This window comes from Colletotrichum fructicola, assembly GCF_000319635.2.
Source record: "Colletotrichum fructicola Nara gc5 chromosome Unknown KSG_Nara_v1_contig03, whole genome shotgun sequence".
NCBI classification, from domain to species: domain Eukaryota; kingdom Fungi; phylum Ascomycota; class Sordariomycetes; order Glomerellales; family Glomerellaceae; genus Colletotrichum; species Colletotrichum fructicola.
Genome location: NW_027094053.1, coordinates 2101399 through 2124929, shown reverse-complemented (window position 1 = coordinate 2124929; position 23531 = coordinate 2101399). Strand labels below are relative to the sequence as shown.

The 23531-nt window shown below is 56.0% G+C and overlaps 5 protein-coding genes across 5 annotated transcripts; 4 read left to right on the top strand and 1 right to left on the bottom strand.

The window, feature by feature from the left end:
- Positions 1–429: 429 nt before the first annotated feature.
- Positions 430–891, bottom strand: CGGC5_v005362 (uncharacterized protein; the record flags this gene model as incomplete). The annotated part of the gene is made up of 1 exon (XM_032035627.1): positions 430–891. One exon carries the CDS (start codon positions 889–891, stop codon positions 430–432), a length of 462 nt encoding a protein of 153 aa, XP_031885543.1.
- Positions 892–2812: 1921 nt separating this feature from the next.
- On the top strand, positions 2813–6676 carry CHO2 (Phosphatidylethanolamine N-methyltransferase; the record flags this gene model as incomplete). The annotated part of the gene is made up of 6 exons (XM_032035626.2): positions 2813–2910; positions 3167–3366; positions 3442–6104; positions 6157–6166; positions 6391–6456; positions 6555–6676. The coding sequence occupies 6 exons, from the start codon at positions 2813–2815 to the stop codon at positions 6674–6676; spliced, it is 3159 nt and encodes a 1052-aa protein (XP_031885537.2).
- Positions 6677–7685: 1009 nt separating this feature from the next.
- On the top strand, positions 7686–9920 carry CGGC5_v005360 (putative 6-phosphogluconolactonase; the record flags this gene model as incomplete). The annotated part of the gene is made up of 5 exons (XM_032035625.2): positions 7686–7862; positions 7919–8032; positions 8564–8976; positions 9039–9501; positions 9579–9920. 5 exons carry the CDS (start codon positions 7686–7688, stop codon positions 9918–9920), a joined length of 1509 nt encoding a protein of 502 aa, XP_031885536.2.
- Positions 9921–11882: 1962 nt separating this feature from the next.
- On the top strand, positions 11883–14132 carry ecdB-2 (Echinocandin B biosynthetic cluster transcription factor ecdB; the record flags this gene model as incomplete). Its single annotated transcript, XM_032035623.1, has 4 exons — positions 11883–12251; positions 12331–12589; positions 12650–13790; positions 13871–14132. The coding sequence occupies 4 exons, from the start codon at positions 11883–11885 to the stop codon at positions 14130–14132; spliced, it is 2031 nt and encodes a 676-aa protein (XP_031885538.1).
- A 4545-nt stretch (positions 14133–18677) lies between these two features.
- On the top strand, positions 18678–21429 carry ARI4 (putative E3 ubiquitin-protein ligase ARI4; the record flags this gene model as incomplete). The annotated part of the gene is made up of 5 exons (XM_066151441.1): positions 18678–18764; positions 18827–19560; positions 19615–19809; positions 19882–20391; positions 20448–21429. The coding sequence occupies 5 exons, from the start codon at positions 18678–18680 to the stop codon at positions 21427–21429; spliced, it is 2508 nt and encodes an 835-aa protein (XP_066009106.1).
- Positions 21430–23531: the final 2102 nt, after the last annotated feature.

Below are 23531 nucleotides of genomic sequence, written 5' to 3'. Positions count from 1 at the left end.
AGTGCCTCGAGGGCGGGAAAGCGAATGTGTTGTCCATGAGCGTAGATTGCGATGCTTACGAGTGTCGTTCTTGTGTTCTTTTCCCCCTTGTGAAGGGCTTTTTCTTCTTTTAGTCGATGGTGTCGTCCTTGTGGTTGGTATTTGTCGATGATGTGTCGTCATTGTCTTGTCGTGTTGCTGTCGATATGTTGGGCCGGAGGGAATGGCGCGTTCCTGCGCGGTTGCGCACGAAGCTGAGAGACCCGTCGCAGAGTGAGGTCCTGAAGGCGGGGTAGAGATGTGTGTATTTGACTTGGAGGGAAACATGGGCGCGAGACAAGGATGCGAGACGGAGCTCGAGAGCTAGCACGAGGAGTCCGTCTGCAAAGTCTCGGTCTGGCTCTAGATTCCTTTCAACCACGTAATCGACTCGACTCTGCGAATGGTCCATCATGCGGCGTTCTCCTCGGCAGGAGCATCCTCGGCGGCGGCATCTTCAGCCGGGGTCTCGCCTTCGGCAGCGGCGTTCTCCCTCGCAAGCTTCTCCTCGAGCTTCTTCTTCTTCTCGAGGGCACGCTGCTTCTTCTTGGCCTCGGCCTTCTGGCGGGCGGCCTCGTGCTTCTCGTCAAAGACGTACGGGAGAGACTTGACGGCGCTAAAGGTGACGGCCAGGCCGCGGGTGAGGTGCTTGAAGCACTCGGCGTAGTGGGTCTTTGCGTCGGAGAGGTCGGCGCGGGCGGCGGTGGCGCGCTTCTTGGCCCGGTAGGTTCTCTCTGCACGCTGGGCGCGCTGGTAATTGTCTGAGGCTTGGCGGCGGTTCGTCCTGAGAAGGTTCTCCGTGCCTGAAGTGCCGGGGCGGGTCGGCAAGGGCTTGTCGCCTGCCAGAGAGGCTGTCGGGGTAGCGCGTGCCATGTCTTTTGCTCTGTTTGGTGGCAAGGGGTGGTATATGATTATCAGGATATGTCTTCCCTAGCGAGGGGCGGTATCCCGCTTATGTGAGTGAGTATCAAATATGTGTGTGTGAGAGTCAATGAACGAATGGAGGTCAGTTAAGACGCTTTGGCAGGCAAAACCACATGTAAGTCAGGCTTTCAGAAAAGGGATTGGACCTCCGCCGGCAGTCTTTATACAACTGCCGAACGAAGCGACTCTTCAAAGCGCGCCCGCCGGTGAGAAATTTGAGCCAGGAAGGGGCCCTTGTGCGAGGTGGGTGTGTTTTGATGCTGTCATTCTAGAAGTTCATGCAAAAAACGGGCGTACCCTGGAGGGGCAGCGCGAATCCCAGCCAGGGATGCCGAACTTGAGGGGCTCCATTGGACCAGTCTCCAGGCAAATGAGTGGTTACTAAGAGGTGTGTTTGGTGGCATGGCTACCAAATCAAAACGCGTGGCGCGCTTGAATGCGCGTGAATTTGGCGGAGGGATGTTGTTGATGAGTGTTCATGTTGCTGTTCCGCATCGCGTGGTGAGACTGGCATGGCCCTGTCTGCAGGATGCTGGACCGGCTCCGCTCGAAGCTTTGTGTTAGGCCTTATTTGTTGCCGTTGCAACGGGAGTTTTGGTTCGATGTGACACTTGTCAGGGGATTCTTAGATCTTGAAGGCATTCTGGAAAGACCTCAAGCTCAGGGGTTGAAGTTGCAGAGGGATGTGTTGTACTTGTAAGTGAGAGTAGGTAGGTGCGTAAAGCCATGGAAGGTAACTAAGGTGGTTCCCTTCGGCGACGAGCCCTTGAATTGCTTATCGGCCCAGCCTCCGTCTCTTATCGGGCACCAGACGGTCTTATGTAAGGCACCTTACCTTACCTTAGGTAGGTAGCTAAGGTACCTTAGATAGGTACATGGGTGTCCAAGCATCCAGTGAGACCCTCGCTCAGTAGAAGCGCCGCGAAAGAAGACGAGAGACGGGCACTCTGTTCTGTAATTAGCTGTAGGCTGCAAAGACACCACACGTTGAGTCAGGTAAGTAAGCTGGGCTTCTCCGAGAGGTCGTTGACGTGCCCCGCATCCGGGCGCGGCTTGGCGCAGTCGGGAAGGTGGTCCTGCCTGCAGGTTGCCTTAGCATCCCATCCCGCGTGGGACAACCTATGAAATGTGCTGGGTGCCGTTGTGAAGGAAAACGCTGGAAGCGCAGTGAAGGATTTTCTCTTCCGCCGTGGGCACTAAGTACCTGAGGTAAGGTAGACCAGGCAGACCTAGACCCAGAAAGACATCGAGTTGACCTGAGGCGGTGGCTGGCTGGGGTGGTTAGGGCTCGGGACAACACTCGAGCGCGATTGCACGTGTGCGTCTGAGACACACAGTTGTACCTGCTGACGGCTGAGTGCGTGAGAGGTAGATGGCAGTAGGCAATTAGTGGTTGCAGGTTACTAAGGTTACTATTCTCTTAATTCACCCTAAGGTATAGTAACTAGAAGTAAGGTAAGTTATCTGAAGACCTTAGGTTCTTTGCCTGTAAGATCGGATCTGCGCCCGGGCAGATGCTTGATTGGGTCTGCCGCCCCCAAACCCAAACTGAGGTTGTTATGGTGGCGGTGGTGCTCTGGGCTCACTGAGTTGAAGGAGAAGGAGGGGGGCCAGTTCTCTCTCTCTCTCTCTCCTGTCTGTCTGTCTGTCTTTCTTGCTCTTGGTAAAGTAGGTAGTAATTGGGGTCTCGTCAGATTGCCGCAGTGGTCCGCACCTGGCCACTTGGCCTGAGGCCAGCCTCAACAATTGTCCCTTTGACATTGAAAAAGGAAACTCTGGTGTCTCTGTGACATGTGATCCAAAGCCTTTGGGCGGGACGGGCGGGCACTTTCATCACAAAAACCCACCCTCAGTGCACTGCTCTAGTGTAATGGTGGGGCCCTCTCTGGAGGACTTCCCACTGGAAACCGACCCCCCCTGGTCGCTGTGTCGTAATTCCACGTCTAACCTTCAACACCTCATATTAAGGTAAGGTACTTGCCTCTTCCCCTCCTGCCGCTGTCTCTTCACACACGTACGTTACTTCATGCGCACAACCACCTGCAAACCACCAACTCCTGCATACCTTACTAGACTAGGTATTTAGACAACTGGCAGCTCATGGACACCTTGAGCATCAGAACTACTCTTGCACTTCGCCCTTACCGACCCCCCTGTGTGTGAAGTTCCATCAGTCTCTCTACAGGACGTCGGCATTTTCAACAACCGCCAACCATTCTACCAGAATGAACTCCTCGATCGTCTACAACTCCAATGATGCTGGTCTTCGCCAGCGTCAGAGGCCTGCGTCCTCCGCCGCCCACACCGAGGACCTAAATGCCTCACTTCTCAGAGACGACCAGTCTCAGTCGTCTGACATCAGTCAAGACCTAGACGTTGACCAGAAACCCAACAAGACCTTTGGTCGTACTCCTGACGGTACAGGTAGGCTGCATGGTTGCTTTCTTCAACTCTGACTCCCACTTGGTTTTGGAGGCTGACGTGGCCCTCTACGCCCAGTCTTTACCGTTCCTACGACCCATGACATGGTGTCGCAGTTGCTCGACCCGAGACAACCCAAGAATCTTTCCGATTTGCTGGTCCTGGCCATCCTCGCCCTACAGATCGGCGCCGCCTACTTCATCCCGGCCTCTTGGAAACGCCCCGTCTTTGCGCTCGTCTTTCTCTTCTGGAGAGCAGCCTATAACATCGGCATTGGCTATCTTCTCACCATTCAATCCCAACACCGCAGGTTGGAGACGTGGGCTGCTAGATGGAAACTCTTTGAGCATCCCAGCTCTGGCAAGCAGCCAAGGCCCTGGCTCTATAACATGCTCAAGCGAGAACTTGAGGCAAAGATACCTGAAGATTACAGCTTCGAGAAGGCTCCTATGGAGTACAACACCTGGCTCGTCTTCCGCCGTGTTGTCGATCTGATCTTGATGTGTGACTTCGTGTCCTACTGTCTCTTTGCCATCATCTGTGGTCACACCCCCGAGGGCGAGAGCCTCCTGCTCGGTGCCGGTCGATGGATTGTCGGCATCCTGCTCGTTCTCTTCAACTTGTGGGTGAAGCTAGACGCTCACCGGGTCGTGAAGGACTATGCCTGGTACTGGGGTGACTTCTTCTACCTCATTGACCAAGAGCTGAACTTTGACGGCGTGTTCGAGATGGCTCCTCATCCCATGTACTCAATTGGGTACGCTGGCTACTACGGCATTTCCATGATGGCTGCCAGTTATGAGGTGCTCTTCATTTCCGTCGTTGCACACCTCGCCCAATTTGCCTTCTTGGTGATCGTTGAAAACCCTCACATTGAGAAAACCTACAATCCTCCTGTCCCACGCAAGCGAACCGTGTCGACTGCCGTCGGTGAGAAATCCGAGATTGTCGCTATCAAGTCGTCCTCAGATACTGAAGATGTTTGGGTCGAACAAGCCTCGACAAACAAAGAAGGCCCACCTCAAGTACACAACATGCTGGGTCTAGGCAACTTCGACTTATTCCGCATCACTGACACCTCGGTCCTCTTGCTTGGACTCTACTTGGTTATCCTTACTCTGGTCACGCCCTCAACCCAAGTTTTTCAGGCCATATTCCTGTCGCATGCTCTGCTCTGGCGCGTGTGGTATCATTTGGGTCTCGGAGCGATCCTCTATGGGCAATCCAAGAACAAGTTTTGGACAAGGCACTTCCTCAAGTTCGGCGAGACGCACACTGAGGCTTGGAATCAATGGAAGGGTATGTACCACTTGAGCTTGGTCATGTCCACAAGTTCCTTTTTGGCAGCTTGCTGGAAGATGTACTCTCCTCCCGAGGACTGGGCCTACGGCTGGGTTCTGCTCAAGCACGTTGTTGGTGCGGGTCTTGTTGCCCTTCAGATCTGGACCTCTGTGAGCGTCTACGACTCGCTCGGAGAATTTGGCTGGTTCTTTGGGGACTTCTTCTACGACTCAACAGCAAAGTTGACCTACAAGTCCATTTACCGCTTCCTCAACAACCCTGAGCGCATCTTCGGCACCGCAGGCTTGTGGGGGCTTGCCCTAATCACTTGGAGCAGAGCCATCTTCGTCATGGCACTGATCAGTCAGATCCTCACTTTGGCTTTCATCAACTTCATTGAGAAGCCGCACATGCAGAAAATCTACGGCAGGAGCGTGCGCCAAGAGGCGGGGCTCACCAAATTCATCAAGCGGTCTCTTCCCCCACCAGTCCAAGGCTGGCAGCGAGGGGTTGACAAGGTTCTTGACGGCACCGCGCAGTTTATCGAAGAGTTCCTCGACACTGCGCGCCCCAAATTTGCCGCAGGCATCGAGACTATTGTCCGCGATACTTCTGCTCTCTTCAACAAGTATCCCGCGCGGTTGACCATCACAAGGCTGTCTCCAGACCTTGCAGGCCTCAACCCCAAATGTTACTCTCTCACGGTTGAAGGCACTCCCTCGAGCCTCTCCGCCGCGAATGAGCGGGCTACTGGCAAGGAGAGTGTGACGGCGCGTTTCCCTCGCGGTGTTGAGACGCAAATCTTCGAATACGGTGCTCCCCTCAAGGTCAAATGGCGTGCCCCAGCCAAGCACGACAGCAAAGATTGGATCGGCCTGTACATGGTTACCGACAACCACTCCAGGGACATCACCGAAGTCTCTTCTTTGGGGCGATGGGTTCCCACAACTCCAGGCAACTATGACGCAGCCACCGCAGACAAGGCCATCTTGGTTCCAGACCGTCCTGTATCGAAGAAGGATCCGTCAGAAGCTGATCTTGTGGAGGGCGAGGTCATTTTTGAGGGAGATCGCTTGTGGTGGACCCAGGGTGTCTTTGAATTCCGTTTTCACCACGCTGGCAGTCACAATGTGATGAACATCTCTCAGCCATTCGAAATCCGCATTGGCAAGTTCGACGAAGAGGATGTTGAGGTAGACGCCAACGGCATATACGAACGGGCGGTCGAGGAAGCTCTGCTGCCCGTGGTGCAGAACTGCTGCGACCGTGATCCCGACATTGCCCCTAACACGGTAGAAGAATCGTTTGGCGGCCATGTTGAGAGGGACGGCAAGTATGCCAAGCGGATCGTATACGCTATTCACCAGATGTTTGGCATTGAGTTTGCTCCCGCAATTGTGCCAGCTGACGGAAATGTCAAGAAGATGGCCTGGAGAATCTGCAACGCAAAGCAAGTTCTGGTAAGTTAACGAAGCAACCGCATCGTACTGGATGTCCGCTCACAAGTTGCAGGCGCCATACAGTATGTCTGCATCCAAAGGGACTAGCACGCCTACCGGCGCCCCATTCGAAAAGGCATGAGTGTGCTATCAAGCAGTCAATCTTGACCCAAACAGGTGCGCCCGTTGATCTTGCAGAATGCTGCGTGGATGGGGGGAAACCGGCACGGTCAGACAACAGAATGATTTCGGTACAGGCTTGGTCGAGTGGGCCTCGAACGTCGTCGGTTTAAGTTGACCCGAACAGCGATCCGTCTGCCACAATTAGGAAGTTGGTCTGGATGGGGTAGAAAAAGCGTTTGGGATGGCGTCCGTGAGTTAGCCTTGAGAACAATAACATACCGCACTGCAGCGATTTCTTTCAGCAGCACAACAGCATTGGTACACGAATTGACAAACCTCACCTATCAGCAGAGCAGGCCCCACGAGACACGGCACGGAATTACGGCTGCAAGTTCCTGTTGCCCCGGATGTCTTCAGGTAAGTTATGCAAGAGCAGCCCCCACCACAAGATGCACTCCCCTTCTGCATAACAGGAGCCTTGCAGGTTCAATGTGCCTGATTTTAGGCAAAGAGGAGGACGGCACTCCAACAAAGCGGAAGTTTGGTAGGACCGGGGCCCATTTGGTGCGGCCTGGCTTCGAAAACTATGCCTTGGACACTTGAGAATTAGACTCTCCCAGGCTACAACGGGGACAGCTTCATTAGTGAAGGTAAGATCTCCGAGATAGGCACTAGATTCTGTAGATGCCCAGGCCGCCTGGGCTTCAAGACTGCAGCCGTATGTGACTCGTCCGTAAGGGAGAGAGGGATGGAGAACATTCGCCGTATAGTACCATCCGTATAGCTTGGTTATGCTACCTAATAATGCGCATCCTGTGGTCACTCGTCACGTATGCGAGCCAGCAAAACACCCACATGTCTGCGTCGCCACAACACATGGCAGCTTCACGTTCTTCAAGCCAGGTGAAATAAGTAGCCAATCAAGTTGGTGCGCCCATCAACTGTGTCATCTGACTGCCGGAGATCGGTGGCTCCCAATCAGATGACTGGGTGACAGGAGATTGTCGATGATGAATGTGTGAATGCGTGAATGTGCAGCGGTGGGAATAAGGTGAGGACAAGGCGAGAGAGAAAGACAGAGCCGGAGGCTGAGACCCTGGAGGGAAGAGAGGCGGCAGGAACCATCTCTCAAGCCGAGCCCGGTTCGTCGGGCCAGGCCGATTCGCCGACCATCATCTCCGTGTCTTGTCCCACCCCACTCTCTTCTCTCCGCTTGTTCCTCCTGCCCTCCAGTCTTTCCCCTCCATTCTCCTCGTGCTCCTCTTTGGCCTCCTCTCTCTCTTCTCCACATTCTCCGCATCAGACACGGCACACGACAAAAGCCCAAGGTAACCTTCTCCACCCGAACCACACTTTCGAGAGTTTGTGTGACACTTATTTTCGAACGGTTCGCTGGAGTACTATGTAGTGGTGTGGTGTGCCTGCGCGAACACCGGATGAAGAGACACTGCGGTTCGCGCTCTCCATTTGGCTCATCCGATGTGTCCGTCGCTCATTCTTCTCCCCCGAGTTTCCTTGCCAGAGTTGCAGGGGAAAGCCGGTCCGTACGTACTGCATGCCCACCGCCCAGCGAGTGGTCCCTCAACGGCCGGATATCTTCTTCCCAAGACGACGGCGCGCTCCGGCACTGGTGCTTCACCCCTGAACAGCTACAGGGTATGTCCCTACCGCCATCGACTGCCCACCAGGACCGTTGACCATTCTTCAAAAAGTGCCCGCCCTTCACTCCGCCTCCGACAGGAGTTCCAACTCGCCTGAACTCTGGCCTCTCTGCGCCTCTCACCCTCCTTCTCACACACGGCCTCTACGCAGGACACACTCTCTCTGTGCGTATCCAAACATACCACACCCGCGGCTCTCCGGGGTTACCGCTGCGGAGGCCTGCCCCGGATAAAGTGTCGAGCCTTTTAAGGTTACGACCAGAAGCACGGAAGAATCCCGTTCGCCTCCAGGACGGGTAACCTTGGCCCCAGTTTCGCCGTCCAAGCAACCGCAGTCTGTGGGGTTTCCAAGGCAAAAAAAGACCAGCAAGACCAGGGAGCCAAGGATATTGATCAATGGGACAATCGTTAACAGACCTGGAGGCAGGACCCGTCCTTACCCCTGGCTCATGGCGTCTTCTCGACCTTCGTAGGGTGGTCCCGGCTGGGGTACTACCGAAAATGCGCCGTCCTCGCTCTTCAAGACGGCGTCGTCCCTTTCTCTCATCGTTGCATTCCGTGCCCGCCTTCCTTGCCGTCTCTCTCGCTCTCTTATTGTGTCTCGTTTCCGTCTTGCTGCTGGCGTGCTGCCTCGCCTGTCACCCACACCGTCCCTGCCACTCGTTCACGAAGCTCGTTGCCAGTGTCGTACTCCAGCTGCCCAACATGATGCGAGATTTGTTCCCAGCAGGCTTCCTGTCGTTGCTGCTGTCGTCCCTGGCAGGGCCCGCGCCGGCCGCTGCCACGGTTCTCTTTGCGTCGTCGTACAGCGGAGCCATCACCACGCTCAACTTCACCCTCTCGGGCAACAACGGCACCCAGTCTACCTTGCAGAACATCTCGACCTCCAACGGATGCGCCCCCAGCCCGTCGTGGCTGACCCTCGATAAGCCTAACGCGAAGCTCTACTGCACGGATGAGGGTCTGACCACCGACCACGGCACTGTCTCGTCCTTCACGACCGGCCCCGACGGCAAGCTGGAGCAGCTGTCCAAGGTTGACACGATCAGCGGGCCGGTGAGCGCTGTTCTTTTCGGTGAGAAAGGGGCCGGCCTGGCCGTTGCTCAGTAGTAAGTCGGAATAGGCGTTGACGACATTTTTCCTTGGATCATGGCTCTAAAATCTGATGCAGTGGAGGCTCCTCTCTGAGCTGGTTCGACATCTCGAACCCAGCGGCCATCACGCCCGTCAAGTCCGAGACTTTCAACATGACCGGCCCGGGCCCTAACCCTTCGAGACAAGAGGCACCCCACCCTCACGAGGTCGTCCTCGACCCCAAGGGCCACTTCGTGCTAGTCCCCGACCTGGGGGCCGATCTTGTCCGCGTCTTCGCCGTTGATGGCAAGAACCTTGCCGCTGTGGAACCCTTGGTGGCCGCCCCCGGCAGCGGACCCCGCCATCTCGAGTTTCTCGTGACTTCCGAAGGCAAGACGTACATGTATCTCATCGCCGAGCTGGCAAACACCGTGACGGCCTACGACGTCACCTACCGCGAGAACAAGACTCTCGGCTTCAAGGAGGTGTACTCTGGTTCGACCTACGGCGCTGGCAACACCGCGCCCGCGGGAGCCAGCGGTGCTGAGATTTGGATTTCCGTAAGTTCCGTGACTCTAAGAACATCTGGGGACAATGATGGTGGTGATGGTGATAATGCTTGGCTGACACTGTACAGTCCGACGGAAAGTTTCTGACCGTCTCCTCCCGAAACGATAGCGCTTTCAGCATCACCAACCCGGACACCAACGAGGGCGCTCAGATTCCGTCCGACTCCCTTAACAGCTTTACCATCAACGCGGAGACGGGTGAGCTCACTCTCCTGCAAAAGTTCCCTGCCGGAGGCCGCATCCCTCGCCAGTTCTCCGTCAACAAGGCCGGCTCGCTCGTCGCCGTCGGTCTCCAGTCGGACAGTCGCGTTGTCCTCATCAGCCGTGACGCCGTCTCGGGCAAGCTGGGAGAGATCATTGCCAGCACCAAGGTGGACGGCGAGGTCACTGCTGTCATCTTTGACGAGTAGGTTTGCCGGTTTGGTCTCGGGGGTCTGATGTTTTCTTTACGAAAGCAAGGCCTTGCCTCACTTACAACGGGCTGTCTTTCTTCTTGAAGCACAAGGCAGCAGGTTCATAGCAATTACCAGATTTAAGTTCAAAAATAAGAGTTGGGTGAACTTGTGTCTTTTTGGCGTGCACGCATGCAAGCTGAAGCGTTCATCGGGTTCCGTTGGCGACTTGCATTTCGGGGGTCAAGAGGCTTGCTTCTTCCCGTCCTGTGTCATAGAAATGGACAGTGGAAACAAGACGTCCGCGGCTTACGGAAGAACGGCTCGATACGACTCTGAACCAAGGAAATCAGCAGGCGACGGTGCCAAAGGTTGGTTCACCGGCCGCGGTTGCGTCGAGAATATGGTGGGCACGGCAGAGAAGGCCCTGGCGAGCGACCTGCAGCAAGCTACGTATGAGCGAGTTGAATCTGGTATCGAATGGGATTGATGGGGACCGTAGGCAGTACATATGTAGATACCTAAGGTATGGATTCCTTCCAGCCGCCCGCACCCCGGATTCGCGGGGACTGGACCACGGGCGGGGACCAAGCTGGCGAGACGGCAATTATTGGATCACAAGTGACGGCTGTAATATGTGGCAGCGGGATGGGATGCTGGGTTGTTCGCGTGGCTTGAAATTGTAAGGAGGTGTCTAAATGCTAAGCAACATTATGTGATGGAATTGTCCAAGATTAGCGAGCAACTCCCGCCGCAGATGACCCTCCACTGGCTTCCATTGGAGATGCAGCAGCACCTCAACGATGGACCACGTGAAGGACGGGAGCCCGAAGACGGGAGGGACGCTGAAGAAATGGAAGGACAGGGAGGGCACCTCAGTCACTAACTAGGTGGAAGGTGCCTGCCCGAGGTAAGGTGTCTTAGGTAAGGTAACTACGTAGGTAGGTAATTCATACCTACCGTCCAGTCCGTTAGGTACCTTACCTTAGGTAGATAGGTAGGTTGACGGGCAGGTCCAGTGAACCTCTCTCTACCTTCACCTTACCTACCTAGATTCCAGTCCGAGGCGCCTCCTTCCCGCGTTACCCCAAAACCCTCCACGCCTTGCCCGACTCCAATCCATCCATCCACGCAAGACCAACCCCTCACTCCTTTTGAGCACCACCACTACCCTCCCCTGCCCGGATGGAAATTGGCTGCGGGTGACTTGACCAGAAGCCAACCAAACACCAATGTACTCTACTGGTTGGTATTCACGCGCATGGCAGCAAACGAGACACGACACCACACGGCTGAGAGAAAACCAATACCCCTGTCCTGCATCCTTTCCCCGGTTCCGTGGTCTTTCGGTTTGCCCTGCCATGCCATGCCATGCCATGCCCATTTCGTCCCATGCCCGTTGCAGTCTTCGGTTCTGACTGGCCTGCCACTCTGCCCAGCAAGAGCAAGCATCGCACCAGTCAGTCGTCGTATGGCATCCTCCGCATTTTCCCTCCCGTCGTTTCTCGGGTCCAGAATAATAAGAATGATACCTGCTCCACTACCGCGCATCGCATCACCCTCTTCTTCCTCCTCCTTCCCTCGACCCTCTCTCCCGCCGTCCAACCGCTCCCGTCCCCTACTCCCAAGTGACAGGCGAAAAAGCTTCCTCGATAACCTCGAGTGTGGCCTGACAGTCTCTGCCGCGGGTCGACGACTTAAAAAGCCTTGGTCGCACCGAGGAGCCCGCCACCACTCGACGTACTTGCCGCCGCCCCTGCCCTGCCCTGCCCTGCCCGGCCGACAACTGACTGCTGCCCGCTTTCTCGGACGTTTCCCCGTCAAACGATCCACCAAATACCTAGGTACGGTAGTTAACTCAATACCACGCGACCCGACTCGGCTTTCTCTTTCTGTGCTGCGCTGCGCTGCGCTCTCGCGGCGCATCAAAGTCTGCCCCTCACGTCTTCCACACAACTGTTGCGCCTCCAGACGCAGGCAATGTCCCCGTCCTCGACGGGCGACTCTCCCCACTCAGCCAGCGGCACAGCGGGGAGGCCCTTCTCCGTCCCCTCGCGCGACAACTTCAACATCGAGGTTCCCTCGCCCTCAATGACATCCATCGTAAACGGCATACATCCACTCAAGTCGCCCGCCTCCCTCAAGACTCAGAGAACACCCAGTTTCAGCAGAGATGGTCTCATTGGCTCCGCCCACAAAGCCCGGAACATGTCTCAGTCTTCCGACCACCGCCCCGATGCTTTGACCAACGGTGTACATAAGCCGTCTAGTGATGAGGGCTCCAACCCGCTCAAAAGGAGAAACACAGACGCTGGCGTCGACTACCCGAGGAGGAGAGCCACCATCGCGGTACGTTTTTTCGGTCCCCTTGACGATAATCCTGCCCCTGCAGACCTGGCCCAGGGCTCATCACTGACGACTGCAATAGTGCGAAGTGTGTCGCTCTCGCAAGTCTCGCTGCGATGGAACCAAGCCCAAGTGTAAGCTCTGCACCGAGCTCGGAGCCGAGTGCATCTACAGAGAGCCGGGCATCAAGCTGGACGCCGGCGACAAGTTGATTCTGGAGCGCTTGAATCGTATCGAGAGCTTGCTGCAGATGAACATGGTCGCAGGCCAGGCCAACGGTGGCATCGCCATCAACCAGGAGTCTCCCTCAATGAGCAACGGCTCAGGACTCAATGGAGACAGTATGATGGGAATCTCAGGCACCGGCAACTTCGTCTCAATTATTCCTAACGGTGGTCTAGGCACCTGGAACAACCCGACCAACATCTCAACCATGCCCAAGCTACACACCAACGCCGCCCTGCACCTGCTTCAGTGGCCTCTCATCCGCGACCTCGTATCTCGACCCTACGACCCGCAGATCCTCCTGCAGCTGGAAATGGCCCGCGAACCGCTGCACTCACTCACAAAAACCCCATGCGTCGACCTCTCCAACACCACCGCCTACATCGAGGCTTATTTTGAACGAGTCAATGTGTGGTATGCCTGCGTGAACCCCTACACCTGGAGGAGTCACTACCGCACAGCCCTCTCCAACGGCTTCCGAGAGGGCGCAGAGAGCTGCATCGTCCTGCTTGTCCTGGCATTGGGTCAAGCAAGTTTGAGAGGCAGCATCTCCAGAATCGTTCCTGGAGAGGATGCGCCCGGCCTACAGTACTTCACCGCAGCCTGGGCCCTTCTTCCCGGCATGATGACATCGAACAACGTCCTGGCTGCCCAGTGCCACCTTCTCGCTTCGGCCTATCTGTTCTACCTCGTGCGACCGCTCGAGGCCTGGAACCTACTCTGCACCACAAGTACCAAGTTGCAACTTCTGCTCATGTCCCCCAACAGGGTGCCGCCTAATCAGAGGGAGCTCACTGAGCGCATCTACTGGAACTCGCTCCTGTTCGAGAGCGACTTACTCGCTGAGTTGGATTTGCCACACTCGGGCGTCGTTCAGTTTGAGGAGAACGTTGGCCTCCCTGGTGGCTTCGAGGGCGAGGAGCAAGAAGCGATTGGCCGAGACGACTTGTGGTACTTCTTGGCTGAGATCGCGCTCCGGCGGCTCCTCAACAGGGTCAGTCAACTCATCTACTCCAAAGACTCGATGGCGTCGACCACCAGTCTGGAGCCGGTCGTGGCGGAACTCGATTTTCAGTTGCAACAATGGTACGAGAGCCTGCCGATCCCGTTGCAGTTCCCATTTGGCCGCACCGTGCTCTCAGATCCGGTGCAGACGGTCCTGCGCTTGCGATTCTACGCCTGTCGGACAATCATCTACCGCCCGTACATCTTGGCCGTACTGGACAATGAGCAGGCTGTGTTGGATCCCGCTGTCCGACAGAATTGCCACAAGTGCCTGGAAGCCTCCATTCGGCAACTGGAGCACATCAATGCGCAGTAAGTGTTACTGATTGGTCACGCCACGTGCTGTGGTGATGGCATGCCACTCTCGGCGTACCACTGCTAACTCGCCGCAGTCATGCCGGACATATGCCATACTTGTGGCAAGGTGCCCTCTCGATTGTGTCGCAGACGCTTCTTGTTATGGGTGCCACCATGTCACCCTCTCTGAGCAGCATTCTGCTGACCCTCGTTCCTCACCGGGAAACCATCGACCAGATCATTAATGACGTGGTGATGGAGATTGAGCGATATTCGACGCTGGCGCCTAGTCTCAGCCTGGCAGCGGAAATCATCAAGGAGGCCGAAGTCAGACGGAGAGCATATTTGAGCGGTTGAGGGCTGTGCCAGTCCGCTGCTCGTACGACCTTCCTCCAATATTTTGGGAAGAAGACCCACGCAGGACGTGCTATGCCCAGAAACAAACTGCACGCATGTGTGGCCTTGCGTCTGACAGGAGTGCAAAAGCACCCTCGATCCTGGCTCCAGCCTCAATGTCGACTACCAAACGTCTGCCGTCTTTCTGATATTCTGAACCCCCGGTGATATCGCTGCCCGGCCTTCCGAATCGTCTCCAAACGTGGGGAAGCGGGCGCAACAGGTACACAGGCAGCAAAATGCCAGAGAAACATCTGGGGTGCAGAAACAGTCTGGGGTTGCATCATCTGGAGAAGGGATGTGTGGAGACCTGCAAGTTGGGGAGGCGTGGTTGGCGGGTAATACTGGGCTCACCGGTATTCGGACCGACACTCCGGCGCTCACTCGTTCAACCAATGACTCCATTCCACGCCAACCCTCTTCAAGATACCTCACCCGCCATCTCCGGGAATGGCAGCAGGATCACAGGACAGAGGCTTGGTTGCTGTCATTTCTCACCAGCACAACTCTGCTGGTGCTCGGAGTGATTCTTCAGCGGCTGGTTTCCTGCTGACGGCTTCAGAGACGCCGCCTCGCCAGCGATCTGGCCGCAAGCCACTCGAGGCCGCTCGACCCATGTAGTGTCCCATTGTTGACGGGCACTTCACCTAGACTTTATCGCAGAGCTTTGGACAGTGAACATGGAAGATCTTAAAGATTTTCAAGTCTGCGGGGAGGAAAGATATTTCCCTTCTGGATTTACTCGTCTACTTTTCAAGATATCACTGTAGGAATTAGCATTGCCAACAAAATACCCCTGCGTGTGCCGAAAAGACCAACACAAGTCCAAAAAGCATGCGCCTCTTTTAAACCCGGATGGTGCTCGGATAGGCGCAGCACAGCGTCCATCCATCAACGCGCCCTAGTTACCAAACAGGACAAATAATCCCCCATTCAGAAGGTCACAGTCTACGTCCAGCAGGACGTGAGATTATGCTGCAGGGCGATCAGTCCAGGGACGCAAACTTGCCCCAACAAGCTTGGGCTGCGCGGGGTTCCCACCCATGAGTTGCATGCACGCAAGGGGAAAGACTTGGAGGATGCATGTCAAGCGATCTCACATACAGGGCAGTCACGAGGCGCGCTATGCTGACTCTATGTTGTACTCTTCCTTGTCATTAGGAGACGTCGCGATTTCTTGGTAACATGCAGTCAATCTCGCGGTTGTCTATCTTGTGGGTTCTTGATCGAACACGGCCCATTTGATGGAGATGTGCGCGGGTGAGGAAATGTAAACATGTCCAGATTTCCGTGCTTTTTGTGGACAAGGAATCAATGAATAATGACGAGTTGATATTGGTAGCTTCATATCGCGCCTTCTGGAAGCAGTCAAGGTATCTATCGACAACGCGGGTGCCGGCATGCCTCATATTAACTGGCTGTCATTGTCTATGCACGAGGACTGGCGCGCGCCACATAGCCAACCGACGGCCTCCAAGTCGATAGCCGGCATTCGATCGTGGTGAGATAGCACCTCTCTGCTCGTCAGTGTCTGTTCGACATCAACATGCGTTCCGAGCCCGCGGATTGGCGGCGTCGGTCCAAAGGAATGCGAGGGTCAATCGCCGCTATGTCGCTGCCACCCCCCACTTTTTTCTTCTTTTCCGGGAACCTCCTCAGAGCACACGTGGGACATGAACGAACCACTGCGTAATAAACCTCCCTGACAGATGACTCTTCAGCTCTGGAAGGAGGCAAAAGGCACCGTGGTACCGGGACCAAGTATCCGTTTTCGAGTGCCGGTGCGGATGTGGGGTTCAGAGCCGGGAGTCCAGGATGCGGGAACGGACCAGATGGCCCTGCACGGGCAATCGTGGGACCGAAGCATCGGGGGAGGTGCAGGATGTCGTGTGGAGGACGGAAGATCCACCAATCCGAGCGAACGCGGACTGTCAAAATTGGCGATGGATGCGAGAAATTGTATGCTGGCGCCGCCGCATAGGAAAAGAAGCAGATGCCGGTATTTGTGCGCTTTATAGTCTGCTCGATGCGCCGGGGTTGCGGTGAGTTCGGTCTTGCTTGCAAGAGCGGCAACTTTCGCCTGGCCACGCATCTCCAGCAGTCTCATGTTGAGATGTACCAAAACAGGTACGTTACCAGAGGAGCTGTATCTCAAAGAGCGGCCACTGAGGTCAACAAATCGCATTCACTCCTAGTAGATTGCCGTTGACGCTACGTGCACAAATTTAAAGTACACGAGCTGAAACACCATAACTATGCTATGAACATTCAAGAGAATCTACCCGCCTGAAATGCTAGTGGATACAATATACAGTCCTCATGTGAGCAGCGGTCTGGTCGTCCTTCTCGTCGTCCTTCTCGTCGTCCTTCTCGTCGTTGTAGTCGATTCCTTCTGAGTTAGGTGATGTCCCAAGGGAGTTCTCCCCGAATAAAGCACTTGGAGCTCGGGTATTAGTATATACCTGTATAGAGTTAGGAATTGCCGTTAATCTGCTTCTTTCTCTAATTAATCCAGCCACCAGGCCTCTATTAGCTCGCATTTCTTGGTCAGGATGCATTCTGCGAAATTTTGAGCCAAGGAATCCGGGCATGAGATAAGGCGGTCAGCCGCACGAGACCAGGCAGGAGCTCCGACCACCGGACCGGCCCCGCACCGACCAACCGGGACGGGAAAGCACGGCAGACATCGGCAGACCGAGACGCCGTTCAGACTAGCTAACGTGCATTATGGTGCATAGCCCGATTTTGCACGTTGTGGTGAACCTTGTGCACAGCATGCGGGATTTCGGTGTTCGATATCGTGGGGAAGAGTGGATTGTTAGGGTAGACCCTCAGCACCTTACCTCAAGGCACTACGTATCCAATTGCCAACGTAAGGTATCTAGGTAGGTACTTGAGTAACCTTGGGTTCCTTCAGTGCACAATGAGACTATGTGTCAGATCACAGCCCTCATGACGGGCCGGCACCGTTGTCATGGGTCAAGATGGCATGGCGCGACGCCACGGTGCGTGACTCCAGCGGCTCGCTCGCTTCTGCGACGTCCGCACACTGCAGACGGCTGTTGTAACTTGTAAGACGGACGGGTCGGGACTGCTCTAGGAGGGCAACAAATCAGGGCACGTCAGGGCAAATCCAGGGCGGTCCAGGGCAACGGCGGCCAGAGCGGTCAGATCATCCAGGGCAGCCCCTGCAGAGCGACAGCGCTAGCATCAAGGCTCAGCCTCCGGTTCGCTCCCGCGAAGCATCCTTCAGGGTTCCCTCACCGTTCCCCAAGGCACTTCACCTCCTGCCCCCTCACTCCTCTCCCGCGCTGCTGGACGCGCACGGTGTGAACTGAAGTGAACCAACCGTCCAGTCCCTTCTGCCAACCTTGGCAACAGGTGGTGGAGGAGTTCGGACTGGCCGCCTGCTCAGACGACGACTCACGGCGGACGCATCGGCCGTGTGTCTTTGCCGTCTGTCTGTCACGTCAGCATCTTCTGGGACGGAAAGCCGACGTGATGGAACCAACTTCAAACGGGCCGGTGCATCTGTATGAATCGACTTTGATTGCTTCCATCTGCCTTCTCAAGGTGGAGCAGCTGAGTGAGTGGCAGAGACACACAGAGACAGCAACGTCTCGATTCCACCCCACTGCCGCAACACGCAGCCCTGGACGTGGAAGGGGAACCAATCGGTTGCCGCATCTGTGGCGCCCCTAACCCCCTTTCGCAGCTGCAGCTCGGGCTATGGAATGACTCTCTCTCTCTCTCTCCCTCTCTCTCTCACACACACACACACACACACAAACGGCCTTGCCATGTTGCAGTCATTTTCAGGTTTGAGGATTCGACGGGAAATGTCCCTTCCCTTGCTTGCTTTTCTGCCCTTATGGGACTGGGGACAGCCACTCGCGGCAACCTTAGGCTGCCTGCTTTCCTTGCCTTAGACGTGTCTTGTACCGCCGAATAAACAAGAACCCCTCGTTCCATCTGTCATGTCTACTGCCTACCTTACCTACCTACTTACCTTGCCTACCTTGACTACTTGGTTCCAAGTCCGTACGTAAGGTAGCCTGGCTTGACCACCTCGATCGTCTACCTATCTGGGTATTTCGTGATCCCACCAGCCGCCCAGCAGACAGGAAGCAGCCCGCATCCTGTTTGGTCCCTCTCAATTCTCACCTCTCCACAGCACACGACAACCCGACCAAACAGCTTGCGCTGCTGCCCGATTGATACCTCACGAGAGCGAGGCAAACAATCGCCATCGTCCCGATTCTTAGGGCGCGCCATATCATCTCTCGCCCGCCTGCATAGTGCATGGCCGACATGCAACCCGTCATCCAAGCCCAATCACAGCTATAGGCATGCATTAAGTCCACCCACTCGCGAGCAACCAGCTGTTCCGCTGCCCTTTTTCCCACACCCTCGACTCACGACTTCCCGTCCCGTCCTGCCTCGATCCCAATTTCCTCCCGCTCCCTCTCCCGGATGAGGCTTTCTGACGCCCAATGGCCTACCGAGATGTGGAAGACTGGCACAGGACAACGACCCGACGCCGCTACCCTCAAGGGCCGCTGCCTGTCGCTGACCATGGTTGGCGTGCCGATGGTGAGACGTTCTTAGATTCGCTCCCATATCGGAGGCCCAAAGACCTTATACAAGGACCCGAGATAACTTCGTCCCCCGGACGAAGCCGAACCTCCAGGAACAGCAGCGGCGCGTCTGCCACCGTCATCGAGACGATGCCCGTACCTGTGCTGTCGAGAGCCCCAGTGACGGAAACCTATAGAAGGGGACGATATCCAGCCGCAGACTACGCCTATGATGACTTTGGCGAGACCGAGTCGCCCATGCCCGGCCGGAGGGTGAGTCCTCGGCGTGCTCGGAGCCCAAGAGCCGCCCAACCCTCCCGGCCCCGTCGACCTTACGCAAGGGAGAGATCTTCCACATCTTCAGAGTCTGGCACGGACACCGAGACGGACGAGGAGTCAGCGACCAGTATATCGACCCAGGAAGAGAAACGCCAGAGACGGCACGAGAGGGCGAAGCGGGAGAAGGAGAGAGGGAAGCATGAGAAACGCACGCACCGCCTCGTGCTGGAGGAAAGGCGGCTCCCTCCAGAGGAGAGAAAGAAGAAGACGCCCAAGCGCCGCAGGAAGATTAAGGAAATCGTGTATGTGGAAGAAGACGATGAATCGACCGTGCACACGCCGCGACAATCGCGTCAGTCTCTCGATGAACGCAGCAGATCTCCCTTGCGGCATCGCTCTCGTCTGTCTCGTTCGGCTTCCGAGAGGCATTTCTCGAGGCAGCGCTCCCACAGTCCCGCAAGGAGGCCGAGCCAACACCGGCCTCCAGCGAAGACTTACGAGATGGTCTCCAAACCTCCTACGTCCTCCAAAAGGTTGGCATACGGAACGCTCCCTTACCGAGGTGATTCTGATGTTGGCCCGAGCAGACCTTCCAGAAGACATCAGTCAGATGTTGTGTATAGAGACTCTCGGATGATTCGACGCTCCCACACTCTTTCGGGGGCGGCATCCCAGGTCACATCGCACAGCACAGCTTCGTCGACTAAACATTCATCTAATTTCATGGGCCAAAGGCTCGCCAGGAGCGTACGTTCTCGCTCGCCCGAGAAACCTGTCAAAATGTGAGTCGCCGTCTAGGAGCCTCCGGAGTCAATATTCCTCTGGTGTGCCACGTGCTAATGATATCACTGCAGGGCACAGTGTATGATTTGTATGGACGAACATCGGTCTTCGAAAGTTCCGAAGCTCAAATGTGGCCACCGCATGTGCGAGTCTTGTCTTGAATGGCGATTCCAGCTTTCCATCACGGATCCCCAGTCTATGCCTCCCAGGTGCTGCACGCCAGATGTCATCCCGCTCAAGTATGTCGAGCGTCTGCTGTCATCTGACTTCAAGATGAATTGGAACAGAAAGTATTTGGAGTACTCGACCCGTAACCGGATCTACTGCTCCTCGCGACGCTGCGGAGCATGGATCAGACCATCGGACATCTATCGCAGAGGGAGTCGCAAGTGCGGCTCCTGCAGGGTATGCGGAACTGATGTGTGCTGCTCTTGCAAAGGGAAATGGCACTCGTCAAGAGACTGTCCCGACGATGAAGACACCACAAGATTTCTTGAGCAGGCCAAAGAGGCCGGCTGGCAGCGATGCTACAAGTGCAATCACATGATTGAACTCGAGGAAGGCTGCAACCATATGACATGGTAAGCATCATTGGTCGACCGTCTGTCTGCGATCGGGGCTTTGCTGACGATAGCAGTCGCTGCGGAGCGCAATTCTGCATGATTTGCGGCGTCAAATGGAAGAACTGCGACTGCCCATGGTTCAATTATGACACGACAGACGCGGATAGGCTTCCCGACGTACAAATTCCGGCAGTGATCCAGCGGCTTGAAAGGCTGGATTTGACCATGACATCCAGGGGCATGCGGCCGGCGCTTCGCTCGGGGCCGTCACCTCGGTCTCGGTCCCAAGATTACGAAGACAGACTCGTTCGTAGGTTTCAAGACAACCGTGACGACGACACGCGCAGATTTTCGAGTTACGGAGACGACGACGTTCTTGACAGAGGATACGGGGAACTTACTGGCGCCAACACAACGATTGGAAACTACGCAAGTGATGATTATCGCAGAGAAGCTGACGACGTATTCGTATCCGGACCACCAGTGCCACCCGCACCAACGCCACCGGCGGCTTTCGAGCGCCCCACGCCGACCGACTACATGTCAGGCGTCAACCGGGCACGAGGCCTCCCTCAGGATACGATGAGCCAACGAGACTCGATGGGCCAGCGCCTGGCTGAGCGCTTCTCGGAGTTCCGTTCCAGCCCGGGCGGCCCCTCCCGGTCGGGGATGATGGGGCCACCACCGCCGCATACGATTTCGCCTCTCGGGCCGATGACGGCGTCCCCCATGGGGCCCCCTCCTCCTTTGACGGCGCCCCTAGGAATGGGGCATCCGCCGCCAATGCCGATGCTTCGGCGACACACTATGGAGGAGGAACTGTATAACAGCGCCAGAACCATGCGACCCTCAGAGCGAGTAGTACATGGACGTGTGGCTCATGACTACGAGGCAGAGGCAGCGATACACGCCACGCCCAGTCGGCGGCGTCCACACGCGGAACCCAAGTCTTCAACGCTCGCTGGCCTCACAGGACCCGGCCGCGGGATGAACCGGGTGTTTGAGTGGCGGAATCATGTCCACCCAGGAGACCCGGAAGACGGTTCCCGGGCATAACGACCCTGTACTACGACAGAAGATCAGGACCAAACCAACAAGGTATCTCAATGACAGCACATAACACCGGACACAGGACACACGAAATGATTTACGGGGGTTTGTTATTTGGCCGTTTGGTTGGCGTGGCGCACTTGGAGAGGCAATTTGCCGTTTTATGGGTTCATGCTTGTAGCACTAGGCGTGTGATATCCCGAGGTGGGCATGGACGTAAGAGTTTCTGGTTGCTGAGAGAGGACTGTAACGTGTATATTCTAGTTCTAGGAAAGAACGTCGCAGCAAAGGTTTATCCGGCGTTACTTTGCGCTGCGCTTGCGGACTGGGTGCTGTTAGGCTGTTTCTCATGTGAAATCTCTGCCTCGGTCAGTTCGCTTCTGTGCGGCGCGGCGAGGAGCGGGAACGAATCTCATGTGCATTGTCGTCCGAAGGCGTGGCCCAACGAAGTAAAGTTTGTCTCTGGCAGGCCGTGTTGTCGACCTTTTGGATCGAACAAGCTTTGTGTTGCCTTGCACTTTAGATGGGCAATCTCCATGCTGCCGTTGGCCGAGAGGATTGTGGGACGAGAGGAGTCTGGTGGTTGTTGCCAAGGCATATGGCGGCAATATGGCGGCCTGCAAAGTCGAGGCTCACCTTAATTACCTTAGCTACGGACCCAGGTCCGGGATCAACGAGACTGAGGCATGCGGCGGATCTTGACTCGCTCTGTACCTGTGTCAGCGGGGGAGGCTCGAGGCCCATTTGCCGTGGCGGCGGTCGTGGCGGGTGGGGCAGAACGTGACGTGGTGCGGTTCCTGGCTGTTGTTCGCATTGATGCCCATCTCAGATCTCAGGGTAGTGCCGGTTGCACTCCTGTATGCGACGCAGCATCTCACAGCTACAACAACAATGGGTGTGCTGCGTACGTATAGTAATACACAGTAAGCGGCGGCACTCGGATGCACCCCCAGTGCACATGGGCGCACGTCCACAGGGCGCAAAAATGCCTTTAACACATATCGATCGGGCCTGGTCCCCTGCCAAGACAGACGATGCCTGCGCCTGGGCATCCATTGAGACGTGGAAAGCAGGACAGGCGGGACTGCAAGCAAGGACCGGGGAGGCGAGGATGAGCATGCTTGGTTTTGCTGTGGCACTTGGACCGCACACCCTCTCTTCTCTTTGAGTAAGTAATATATTGACTTTCTGGCGTTGGCGAGGACCAAGAGCCCGTTCCTGCAAGACGCTTCTGTCGTAAAGTGCTGAGTCTGACCGACTTTAGATGATGAGTTTGAGGTGAAATTGGCTTGGGTATGGACTGCGTGGGGCGAAAGCCAGCCCTTGAGCTTAGCAGCGACCTCCATGTTGGACCGATCATCCAAGTCAAACCGAGATGCCCATTAAGTACGGCGGCACTCGGATGGGAATCATCATGGGATGGTGAGGCGAGAGGGCCGTCTTTTGATTCGGCAGTGGCGCATCGCACTTGTGCTCAGTAGGTAGGTACCTAGGTAGGTAAGGTAGGTTCCATACCTTAGTGGGCCTACCAAGTACCTAGGTACATACTATCCGTCCTGGCCCTGGTCCACGTCCTCGACTTCCGGATGCCTTGCCCCCAGCTGCGCTGGTGGCATCCAATGAAGACTCGCGTTGCTTGACGTCCCGCTGAGAAGGTTGCATCATTGTGCTGTGCGCTCTCTGCAAGCACTGCAAGCAACTCTTGCTTGGCGTCCCCGGGGTCTTGGGTTTTCCTCGTGCCTATCCAATCCTGCCATCGCTCCCGGGCTATGGCTGCTTCCCGACTTTGTCTGCTTCTGCTTCTGCTGATGCGCTGTCGCAGTTGTTGTAAAGGCTTACTACCTTGCCAAGTTGGGGGATAGGCACGCGCTCAAAACCCGGAACCGAACGTGCCTTACTTTACCTTTTGGGCTGCGAGTTTGAGCTTTCGCCTTCCAAGACGAAGAGCTGCTCGTGCTTTCCAGCCTCACATCCCCCGACCACCGACCCGACTACCGCTCCTGGGGTACCTTACTTCACCTTATCCCATCGCTTTTCCATCGCTTTCCCATCCTCCTTGTCCTGTTACCCGTCCTATTTACTACACGTCCTACTATACTTTCCTTTTC